At 48.4% G+C, this 12,500-nt stretch overlaps 1 protein-coding gene across 1 annotated transcript in view; it reads left to right on the top strand.

Moving 5' to 3' along the window:
* hipk2 (homeodomain interacting protein kinase 2) overlaps positions 1–12,500 on the top strand; it is a 144,146-nt gene that overhangs the window by 114,151 nt on the left and 17,495 nt on the right. The window contains exons 7-10 of the mRNA XM_056281503.1: positions 4,686–4,870; positions 5,641–5,803; positions 10,315–10,540; positions 11,853–11,974. Of these exons, the coding sequence (XP_056137478.1) occupies positions 4,686–4,870; positions 5,641–5,803; positions 10,315–10,540; positions 11,853–11,974 (696 nt within the window). The remainder of the gene's footprint in view (positions 1–4,685; positions 4,871–5,640; positions 5,804–10,314; positions 10,541–11,852; positions 11,975–12,500) is intronic.

The following is a 12,500-nucleotide window of genomic DNA, read 5'->3' as shown; positions in this document are numbered from 1 at the left end:
CATCACAGGGCATATATATAATTTGAAGATACATCCTAGTGGTTAGTGCAGTCACCTCGAAAGCGAGAAAGTCCTGGGTTCGAGCCCCGGGGTAGTCCAACCTTGGGGGTCATCCCAGGTCATCCTCTGTGTGGAGTGGATTTTGCATGTTCTCCCCGTGTCTGTGTGGGTTTCCTCCAGGTGCTCCGGTTTCCTCCCACAGTCCAAAGACATGTAGGTCAGGTGAATCAGCCATACTAAATTGTCCCTAGGTGTGAATGTGTGTGTGTCGGCCCTGTGTGATGGCCTGGCGGCCTGTCCAGGGTGTCTCTCCACCTGCCGCCCAATGACTGCTGGGATAGGCTCCAGCATCCCCACGACCCAGAGAGCAGGATAAACAGTTCTGGGAATGGATGGATGGATGGATGGATGGATAGATATATTTTCTTACCCATACATTCCTTGACACGCCCTCTGATAGTGACCTGTAAGGGAGGAAAAAGTCCAACAAAATTAAACATGTGAAATGTTTCCATCGTCGTGCCATCATGGTATTGAGGCACAAATAACAGCCTCATCAAATTTGTTCATGTGGACAACCGACGCATGTTATCGAGACAATTAGGGAACCAGTAATGCCCAGGGCTGCCGTCTGCCCTGTCTGGTATAACATGCGGCTGGCTTAGGGCAGGTAATATCCCTGTCTACCTGAGCTTTGGTATACAGTTCACACACTTGTGCACACTATCAAACACACACACACACACACACACAGAGAGCACAGGAGTCTAATGAAACCAACATGCAGCGGTAGCATATCCCCTGGGTGATCTCCTGCTCTCTGCCCCAAGCCTTGTGCTGTATTCTTACTTTTACAGCTAGAGTCAGCTTTCTGTAAAATAAAATAATGAAAAAAAAAAAAAAACAAAAAAAAAAACAAAAGAAGAGATACAGAGCTGCCAAGGCTTAGTGTGAGGGAAAAGTGCCTATTTTGCCCCATCTCCGAATTGGGGCCATATAAACAAGTCAGCAGTGTGGACATCTGTCTGAGTGTGTATAATGGATGATGTAGCTGAGGGCTCCGAGAGACAGAAGGGCTGGGTGCCAGGAAGAGATAATGAACCTCCTCCTCCTCCTCCTCCTCCCGATCCTGGGAAATGTGTTGAGAGTGTACAGTACTTCCAAGTATATCTGATCTGAGAGGGCGTAAGACGTGTTTACTGTAAAGACCCCTGGCGGAGGCCCGCTGTAGACAAGAGCAACTCGAGAACGGATTCTGCTTAATCTGCAGGTCCGAAATATCTCAGGGACGTGTTTAAATGAGTGAAGACATGGCGGCAGAAACTGCCGAAGGATAAAAAAAAAAGAAGGGGAAAGTGAATTGGAAAAGGTAATGAAATATAAATCACACCGTGGTGCACGGCTCATATTTTCTTTACGTTTTGACCTTTTCCTAATCTACTTACCCCTCTGCTCTCTTCTCCTCTTCCTCCTGCTAAGATTAAGTATGTCTGCAAATCTGCATGTTCCAGAGTCAGAGTCAGCTTTATTGGCCAAGTTTGTTTGCATACAAGGAATTGGACTTGGTACATTGTGCTCAGACATACGTATATATACATATACACAAGTAAATACCGACTACAATGATAATAATAATAATAAAAAACTAAAGAATTGATGAAAAAAAACACTAATTAAGGATTTGGTGTTTGTGCCAATCCATGTATGAGCAATATTCAAAGTGTATTATGGGCATCCGGGTGACGTAGCGGTCTATTCCGTTGCCTATCAACACAGGGATCGCCGGTTCAAATCCCCGTGTTAACTCCGGCTCGGTCGGGCGTCTTTACAGACACAATTGGCCGTGTCTGTGCATGGGAAGCCGGAAGTGGGTATGTTTCCTTGTTGCTGCACGAGCGCCTCCTCTGGCTGGTCGGGGCGCTTGTCCCGGGGGGGATAGCGTGATCCTCCCACGCGATATATCCCCCTGGTGAAACTCCTCACTGTCAGGTGAAAAGAAGTGGCTGGCAGGCGTCCAGGTAGCATAGCGGTCTATTCCATTGTCACAAGTAGGCTATTGTACTGGAGGTCGTAGAGGAGCGCAGCACACGGGGGTGAGAGGGAACATGGCGTGGTCTGAACAGTAGCGTGAACAGGGCAGGAAACGGTGGTAAACAATAAGTAATAAATGATATCGCCCAGGTTCAAAATGGCACACCAAGATATTGTGTAGATGCACAATTAGTTATTGTACTCGGTCGTCCCGTGTCACTCATTAATCATGTAATCAGGAAGCCGCAGGGCGGTGCTGTGCAGGAGAAAGGCCTGCGTGTGTAAGTCCACATCTCCTGAGGTGTGGCCCGGTCCGTCCTGCCGCTCCACATCTGCTTGTCCGTGCCCTGCCTGTGGAGCGGCGTGTCTTTGCTCCTCGCGACACAGATGTGGTGCCGCAAACAGCCGTTGCCACGCGGGGTAACCAAATTAGTTTGAAGCTCATCTCCTTTATACGGAGTGGCGTTTCAGAATGACCTTTTTTTTGTGTAGTGGTTAAAAAAAGTCTTATTTGCCTCTAGAATGTATGGATGGTTCTTTCCCTGTCAGCGATACCATCCGCCCATTGTTAATGCATTACAATAGTGACAAAATTATTTTTCCTTGTTTGCACTGCGGTGTTTGCCGCCGGCGTGCGGCGAGATTGCAGCTGCACACCTCCGCCTCCTGCTGGCTGCCATGCATTTACAGCCAAGCCGTGCACCTTTCCCAAAGTCATCTCTTCCACTAGCAGAGGACAATGTGATTATTTCTCACATCATTTTGGAGATTATTCCTTTATCACAGCCAGCGGTGATGGCAAGCAGAGAGGAGTGGTTACGAAGCCTGAATAACATGCATAGGGGAAGAGAATTGAATCAGATTTGCGGTGCTGACTGGCGGCACATCTGATAGCCCCCAGAAGCAGGCCTGGAGATAAGCGTTGCGTCTTTAATAAGAGACGGGCCTTCTACCTCTGCGTGGCAATAACAATAAACAACAGTGTCTGTGTGGTGTTGCCGCTGTCCCCGTGTGCGGGTAGGTCCAGCCTCAGGCGCTCTTCCCTCCAGCTTCTGCTGGCCGGGGACCTCAAGCGACAGTCTTGTGCCTTTCAGAATGGCGTCGGGCGAGACCTGAACTCATGAGGAACATGTTGGTGATTTTTTTGGGAAGTGAGCAATGGAAAGTCAACCGTTGAAAAATGTCAACTTGGGGTGTGCGGGTGGCGTGGTGGTCTATTCTGTTGCCTACTAACACAGGGATCGGCGGTTCGAATTCCCGTCTTACCTCCTCCGGCTTGGTCGGGTGTCCCTACAGACACAATTGGCCCTGTCTGCGGGCGGGAAGCTGGATCTGGGTGTGTGTCCTGGTCGCTGCACTAGCACCTCCTCTGGTTGGTCGGGATGCCTGTTCGGGGGGGGGGGGACTGGGAGGAATAGCGTGATCCTCCCACGCACTACGTTGCCCTGGTGAAACTCCTCACTGTCGGGTGAAAAGAAGCAGCTGGTGACTCCACATGTATCGGAGGAGGCATGTGGTAGTCTGCAGCCCTCCCCGGATCGTCAGCAGAGGGGTCGGAGCAACGATCGGGGTAGCTCGGAAGAGTGGGGTAATTGGCCGGATACAACTGGGAAGAAAAGTGTGGGGGGGGTTTCCAAAAAAAGAAAATTGTCAATGTTTCATGTTCATGTTTATTGGCCATGCAGGTTTGCACAACATGGGGTGTGACTCCGGTTTCGTGGCTCTCTCAGTGTACTCAACATAGAATAACAACACTACAACACAACAATCTTCACATGGGTTGACTCACATATTCTCAGTAATTACTGGTCATCGTTGTTCAATTACATCTACTTTACTCTTGGTTATTTCTGTGTAATGAAAGGAGTGTAATTTAAAGGGTTACAAGTACCCGGACAGAGAAGGTTGAGATACCCTGGTCTAAAACTACCGACACCTAAAACAAACCTCCGTCTTACAGCCCAGTCCCCTTCATCAGCCCCCCCGCCTCGCAAACCGGCCCTCGCCAGCTACGGAGCTTTCCATCTGAGCAGAAATCCACCGCTGTGCCCGCTATTTATCCACAACCTCAGACGCGAGGTCTAATCCAGATGAAGAACCAAGCTGTTCTAAGGCAGCTCCCGAGTAGCGTCTCGGCATTCAGCACTACGGTTAAGTTGACTCATGTCGGCTCCTTTCAGTGGTGCTCTCAAAATGGTGTCCTTTGTGAAAGTGTTTTCTGTTTTTCTTCTCTTTTTTTTTTTTTTTTTGGAACAGGTAACCAATGGCAGCGTTTTCTGAGTCAACTATTTTTCGGTTTATTTTCCCTTCCCGAGATAGAAATCTCAGCGAGGGCACAGGCAGATATTTTTAAGTGGTGGGTCTTTTCTGGTCCGCATCCCAGTGCAAATGTTTGTAATGTCACCAAGGTGCAAGGTTATCGCTGTGCTATCTGACACACATGCTGGCACCCTAACTGACGAGGCCTTGTGGTTATTAATAGGTCCCTCTATGGGAAAAAACTGCAGGAGAGAGGGGTTTTTTTTTCTGTTGTTTGCAGAAACATCAGAGGCCTCGAATACATAATCAGCCTTTTTAATGTCTGCTTGAAATGGTAATATGGATAATATGGGTGTGTGTGTGTGCATGTGTGTGTGTTTGCCCTGTGGTCGCAGGTGAATATGACTTCGGATCTGGAGGGGAGCGACATGCTGGCCGAGAAGGCAGACAGGAGGGAGTTCATTGACTTGTTGACCAAGATGCTGACCATCGACGCGGACAAGAGGATCACGCCTATCGAAACCCTCAACCACCCTTTTGTTACCATGTCTCATCTGCTCGATTTACCCCACAGCACACAGTAGGGATTCACATTCATCCACTTTTTTTCCCCCGCATAAATGAATTTGAATTTTATGTATATGAGTGAATAATATATATAATATATACAATATATATATTATTGTATTATTATATAAAATATATATGAATGATGTCCTGTGATGGCCTGGCAGCCTGTCCAGGGTGTCTCCCCGCCTGCCGCCCAATGACCGCTGGGATAGGCTCCAACATCCCTGTGACCCTGAGAGTAGGATAAGCAGTTTGGATAATGGATGGATGGATATATCAATGAATGAAATTAATTTTATATATGTATACACACATGGTGGCATGATGGCACAGTGGTTAGTGCGGTCGCCTCACAGCAAGAAGATCCTGAGTTCGAGCCCCGGGGTAGTCCAACCTTGGGGGTCATCCCGGATCATCCTCTGTGTGGAGTTTGCATGTTCTCCCCGTGTCTGCGTGGGTTTCCTCCGGGTGCTCCGGTTTCCTCCCACAGTCCAAAGACATGTAGGTCAGGTGAATCGGCCGTACTAAATTATCCCTAGGTGTGAATGTGTCAGCCCTGTGATGGCCTGGCGGCCTGTCCAGGGTGTCTCCCCACCTACCACCCAATGACTGCTGGGATAGGCTCCAGCATCCCCACGACCCGAATATGATTAGTGGTTTGGATAATGGATCGATGGATGGAAATGAATTTGATTTTGACCCACAGAGCAACATCTGGCTCTACTCACAGGACATCATGTTAACTTCTTTGTCTTCTATGTCTCTCTGTCTCTCTCTTAGTGTGAAGTCGTGCTTCCAAAACATGGAGATATGTAAGCGTCGTGTGAACATGTACGATACGGTCAACCAGAGCAAGACGCCCTTTATTACCCATGTGGCTCCCAGCACCTCCACCAACCTCACCATGACATTCAACAACCAGCTTAACACTGTGCACAGCCAGGTACCACTGCTGAAGAGCTTTTACTCAACATCTTAAAAAACTTCAGAAACAAACATGAATGTATGTACTCAGCAGTATGCTATCCGGCAAAGAAAGTCCTGGCATTGAATTTCTCTAACCATGGCCCACCATCCAGTGTGCAAACTATGCCATGGCTTTCAGGGGAACTTTTTTTTGAGGGGGGTTGCCTGGCATCAAAGAGAGGACTGACTATGACTGTTGTTGCAAAGAAGCATTCATAGCTGCAAGCATGTAGGACTTCTTGCTTTATTTCAGCACATCTGTTATATCAGTGGGCGGCACGGTGGCCCAGTGGTTTGCGCAGTCGTCTCACAACAAGAAGGTCCTCGGTTCGAACCTCGGGGCAGTCCAACCTTGGGGGTCATCCCAGGTCGTCCTCTGTGTGGAGTTTGCATGTTCTCCCCGTGTCTGCATGGGTTTCCTCCAGGTGCTCTGGTTTCCTCCCACAGTCCAAAGACATGTAGGTCAGGTGAATCGGCCGTACTAAATTTTCCCTAGGTGTGTGAATGTGTGTGTGTGTGTGTGTGTGTGTGTGTGTGTGTGTGTGTGTGTGTGTGTGTGTGTGTGTGTGTGTGTGTGTGTGTGTGTGTGTGTGTGTGTGTGTGTGTGTGTATTTGTGTGTGTGTGTGTGGGCGTGGGCGTGGGCCCTGTGATGGACTGCCGGCTTGTCCAGGGTGTCTCCCTGCCTGCCGCCCAATGACTGTTGGGATAGGCTCCAGCATCCCGTGACCCTGAGAGCAGGATAAGCAGTTTGGATAATGGATGGATGGATGGCCCACCATCCACAGTGTGCAAACTATGCCATGGCTTTCAGGGGAGCTTTTTTTGGGGGGGGCATGGGGGGGTTACACATGCATCAAAGAGAAGATTGACTATGGCTGTTGTTACAAAAAAACATTCATAGCTGCAAGTATGTAGGCCTACTTGCTCTATTTCAGCACATCTGATACACCAGTATATATACTGTGTATATATATATATATATATATATATATATATAATATATATATAGTTTACTGGCACAAATAAGACACGTTTAGGTCAAATAGCAAAACAGCCTATAAACACGTGCGATTTGGCACACAGTCTGTTTGTTTTTTCCGATCTTGGAGTTACAGTGAGTTATTCCCACGCTCCGATGGTGTTGGCAGGAATAGCATGCGTGCCGGTGTCTTTATTAAAGTAAATTAGTGATGAATCACCCTCATGCATGAATCATACATTGATAATAGCCTAATTTTATGCGTGATCCGTGATGATAAAGGTACAGAAAAATAGAAATGCATGGCAAAAATAACATATTGTCAATATATTAGAGCCCCCCCCCCCAATTTACAAATCCTGTTTTCAGGGGAGCTCATGTCTTATTAAGAGGAGCCAAACTGCCCCCGGCTGCCCTGTAGTTTGCACCCTGATCCATCCATATCAATTAGTTGGGGGTAAATGTAAATGTAATTTTTTTTTGCACATGGGTGTGTCCCACTTCCAACAAAAAAAAAAAAACAACTGGAATTTGTCTGTTTGTCTTTCCACTTACCGGTCTGTCTATCTGCTATACTGCATGTCCGCCTGTCTGTCTGCGTGCGTTTCTGCCTGTGCCTTAGGTCCTGTGGGATTGTCACAAAGTGCTGATTACACACATGACAAGCTCCGCTTCCTGCTTGCCTTGCATTCTGGGGCTTTCAGGCCTTAAGAATCCCTTTGCCAGCCCCCCACCCTCATCTCTCTCCCCTCTTCCTCACACTCCTCTCCTCTCCTTTCCTCCCATTTGCCTGGGTTTAGCCTGTGGTGCTTTACTACTTTGTGCCGATATAGTGTGCAAATCTAAACTGCTGACTTTCATTTTCTGAAGGAATCACCGTGCGTCGTTGTGCGAGGTGTGCCAGATTTTTGCCGAGTTACAATTCCGACCTTTTTTTTTTTTTGCTCTTCACTTTTGCAAACAGAGTTCTTTATCGCCAAACATATCGAGCTGTTTCACGCCGTGCGGCATGCGATAAAACCCCAATCTTGCTGTGATTTAAATGGATTAACACTCTGCCAGCCCGTCTTTTTGTGCGCCTCGCTCCGAGGGCGTATAGACAGAGTTAAGTCAGTGATTTATTTATTTCTCGGAGTTAAGTCGGTGATTTATGATTTATTTAGTTGGATTCACTGGCGAGGCGGGAATGCATCTTTGGCTGGTATGTTGCGTGCGTGTTTGCAGATGATGAATGTCACAGGGCCGTATTGATCACGCTGCCTCCCCTGGCACTCATCGAACACGCTAAACAGAGCAAATGAAAAATGAAAGTACTGTCTGTCTGCGTTGCCCTCCCCCTTTCTAACCTTAATGAAAGAGCTAAAATTAGACGGTTGTTGTGCAACAAACACGACATGCAGTGCGAGCTGAGCAAACAATGTCACTTAAAAGCATTTGTTTGTATCCAGGATGTTCCCAGGCTCTCTGCGTGCTGCTCATGCCTTATTAATGATCTATACTAATGCCTAAGCTCAACAACACAATCTATGTCGGTGGGGAAATATTGCTCCTGTCAGGCACAACGAAAGTAGAGGCCAGATAGCAAAGCTGTGACGCAAAATGTCAAACTTCCCCGCCGAGGCTCATTATGTCTGCTCATTATGGGTCTGCAACATTTGAACCTAAGCAGACTTAATGTAATGTAATTGGATTCCGGCACTCTCCTCGTGAGTGGGTTAGTAACTGCCAAGGGGGTGTCCGGGTGGCGTGGCAGGCTATTCCATTGCCTACCAACACGGAGATTGGCGGTTCGAATCCCCGTGTTGCCCCCGGCTTGGTCGGGTGTCCCTACAGACACAATTGGCTGTGTCTGCGGGTCGGAAGCCGGATTTGGGTGTGTGTCCTGGTCACTGCACTAGCGCCTCCTCTGGTCAGTCAGGGCGCCTGTTCGGGGGGGGGGGTTAACTGGGGGGAATAGCGGGATCCTCCCGCGCACTACGTCCCCCTGGTGAAACTCCTCACTGTCAGGTGAAAAGAAGCAGCTGGCGACTCCACATGTATGGGAGGAGGCTTGTGGTAATCTGCAGCCCTCCCCGGATTGGCAGAGGGGGTGGAGCAGCGACCGGGACGGCTCAGAAGACTATGATAATTGGCCAGATACAATTGGGGAGAAAAAGAGGGGAAAGAACCCAAAAAAAAAAAATTCTGCCAAGGGAAGGTGTATAGATGTTTTTTTTTCTTCCCCTTTTTCTACCCATTTTTATCCGGCAAAGTACCCCAGTCTCTGAGCCATCTTGGTCACTGCACCAACCACTCTGCCAATTCGGGGAGGGCTGCAGACTACCACATGCCTCCTCCAATACACGTGGAGTCACCAGCCGCTTCTTTTCACCTGACTGAGGAGTTTCGCCAGGGGGACATAGCGCATGGGAGGATCATACTATTCCCCCCAGCCCCCCGAAACAGGTGCCCCAACCGACCAGAGGAGGCACTAGTGCAACCAGGACACATACCCACATCCGGCTTCCCCCCCCCCCGCAGACACGGCTAATTGTGTCTGTAGGGACACCCGACCACGCTGGAGGTAACACGGGGATTCGAACCGGCGATCCCCGTGTTGGTAGGCGACAGAATAGACTGCTACACTACCCGGAAAGCCGGGTATGAATGTTTTTGAGAGCTATATGCGGTTTAGGGTTGCCGCATAGAAGACATACAAACCATTGTATGCAGCAGTGTCGTTCTGTCACTCCTCCCCGCTGCTCCCTCCTTCCTGTTGTCTTTTTCCAGCCAGGGCATATTGCTGCTTGACTCGGTCACTCCTATTTGCTCACATCTTACAAGCAAAGTATTTTACCATATTGATATGAACCAGAAGCACTCCCATTTCATAAGTATAATGTGCAGTAGTCTGTCATGACACACCGCAGGCAATGTGCTCATTGTTGGATATGCCTCCAATAAAAATCTCCCCGCATGTAGCACCCGTTTCCTTTCCAGTCGCACATTACTCTAACATGAAGAAGTAAGACCTTGTGGGTCAGTGCACACAATAGATGGCACGTAATCACATTTCCATCTAAATGTGCCTTGGTGGCATTTTGCAGGAACATTGATGGTTGATTATTCTATGAATTGTAGCACTGACTTGAACCCCTGTGTGCCCCCCCCCTGCCTCATTTTTTCCACTTTCTAATTAATAAAATCCATTCTACGTGCTCTGAGAAACATCAGCATCCATCACCCCATTTCCTTGTTCCTTCTCTCGGTTCCTTGTCCCTACTCTTTCACCGTTGATGGATGCTCTGCCATCCATCCCCTCTTAATGATCCGATTGTTTTTGTCTGTGTGCGCGCGCACGCGTGCGTGTGTGTGTGTGCGCGCGCGTGTGTATTTGAGTATGCCTTTTTGTTCTGTCTTAGCATGCTGCTATTCAACCTTTCTACTCTGCACCGTTCCATTTCCCCCCCATACCCATTCACCACCTTCATGCTCATTGATTTTTATTTTGGTCCCACCATTCCTTTAGGCCACCAACCTGGCTCCTTCCTCCACCACCAAAGCCACCCTTTCCCTTGCCAATCCTGATGTCTCCATACTTAACTACCAATCTGCACTCTACCAGCCCTCCGCTGCCTCCATGGCGGCCGTGGCCCAGAGGAGCATGCCCCTGCAGCCGGGGGCTCCTCAGCTCTGCGCCGCGCGACCGGACCCATTCCAGCAGGCGCTCATTGTCTGCCCACCCGGCTTCCAAGGTAAGATGTCCCGACTGGTTGGTACAAATCGGCATACGAACGGACATAATCTGTGTTATAGCTGTGATATCTGCTGCAATAACTTTTGAGAAACCTGGCAAAAATCATCAATTATTATGATCAAAATGAAATTATAAAACCTACAAAAGAAAAAAAAACAACAACAGAAATTATGCTGTTGGCTTGTTATCTTGTCATCAGTTGTAGTAGTAGTAGTAGTACAAGAGTAAAACAAAATATTGGATTGATATCAGTATTGGCAGACAGCCAAAGCTGTGGTATCGATATCAGAAGTGAAAAAGTGGTATTGAGACATCTCTAATTAATGGTACAAAAAAGCAGTGGTTAGCGTGGTCACCTCACAGCACGAAGGTCCTGGGTTCGAGCCCCGGGGTTGTCCAACCTTGGGGGTCATCCCAGGAGGTCCTCTGTGTGGAGTTTGCATGCTCTCCCCATGTCTGCGTGGGTTTCCTCTGGGGGCTCCGGTTTCCTCCCACAGTCCAAAGACATGTAGGTCAGGTGAATCGGCCGTACTAAATTGTTCCTAGGTGTGAATGTGTCGGCCCTGTGATGGACTGGCAGCCAGTCCAGAGTGGTTTCCCTGCCTGCTGCCCAATGACTGCTGGGATAGGCTCCAGCATCCCCGCGACCCCAATTGGGATAAGCGGCTTGGATAATGGATGGATGGCTTGTCATCTTTGTCTTTGGGTGGTGGTGATAGCTGGAGATAAACACTAGTTTCAAAGCGAACCAACTCTCTGAGCATACACAGGCAGGGTTTTTCTCTATTTGCAGAGCAGAATATGCTGCGTTACACCAGCGCCCCCAAGGTGATGTCATGCTTTACATACAACAGTGATCCAATGATAAGTTGATGAGGCAATTAGATATTTCAAAGGCACTATAATAACATCTTGGCTCAGTGCTTTCTCTGCTGGCTTTTGTCCGCTCCGTGTTCGCACCGGGAGAGCAAGGGCGCGCTAAGAATTTTTTTTTTCTATTTCTTTAGCCATTGTATGATTGTGGGGCTGATAGAAATAACCATCAGCAGAAACTGTAAAAGACTTTTTTGTACCTTCGCCATGACAGCTCTTTCATTTTTCCATGTAGAATTAGCATAATTTTGCATAGCACATGGGTTTGGACATCCTGATGAGTACAGCTAAATCATGTGCATATTTTCTGATGTATTTTGCCTGTTAGTTTCTGTGCATAGAAGGAATGTTTTTAAGTGACAGTTGTGGAGTGTTTTGTGTTGTGCATTCATTAACACACACACCCCTTTTACAAGTGCTTTTTTTTTTTTGTGCAGGGCTACAGGCGTCCCCTTCCAAGCACACAAGCTACTCTGTGCGGATGGAAAATGCTGTTCCCATAGTGACACAGGCCCCCGGTGCCCAACCCCTGCAGATCCAGCCCGGTCTGCTGACACAGGTAACACAGAACTAGCGCCATTACAGTGCCATCCATGACAAACTCCTAGATTTACCTTTTGCGTATTTCGAAACTCTCAACCATTCACATTTAGGAATCGGGGACAATTTATTGTCATTTCTATCATGTACTTGCCATACACAAGAGAAACCAAATTTCATTTCACCCAGCCCACAGCAGTGCAACACAAAAGATAAAAACACATATCCATGGTTTGTTCCGTTGCCTACCAACCTGGGGCTCGACGGTTTGAATCCCCATGTTACCTCCGGCTTGGTCGGCGTTCCTACAGACACAATTGGCCGTGTCTGCGGGTGGGAAGCCAGATGTGGGTATGTGTCCTGGTTGCTGCACTAGCGCCTCCTCTGGTCAGTCGGGGCGCCTGTTTGGGGGGGGGGGGGACTGGGGGGGAATAGCGTGATCCTCCCACGCGCTACTTCCCCCTGGTGAAACTCCTCACTCTCAGGTGAAAAGGAGCGGCTGGCAACTCCACATGTATCAGAGGAGGCATGTGGTAGTCTGCAGC

This window comes from Lampris incognitus, chromosome 6, assembly GCF_029633865.1.
Source record: "Lampris incognitus isolate fLamInc1 chromosome 6, fLamInc1.hap2, whole genome shotgun sequence".
NCBI lineage: Eukaryota > Metazoa > Chordata > Actinopteri > Lampriformes > Lampridae > Lampris > Lampris incognitus.
The sequence above is the reverse complement of the archived record's forward strand: the minus strand, read 5'-3'. Positions and strand labels throughout refer to the sequence as shown.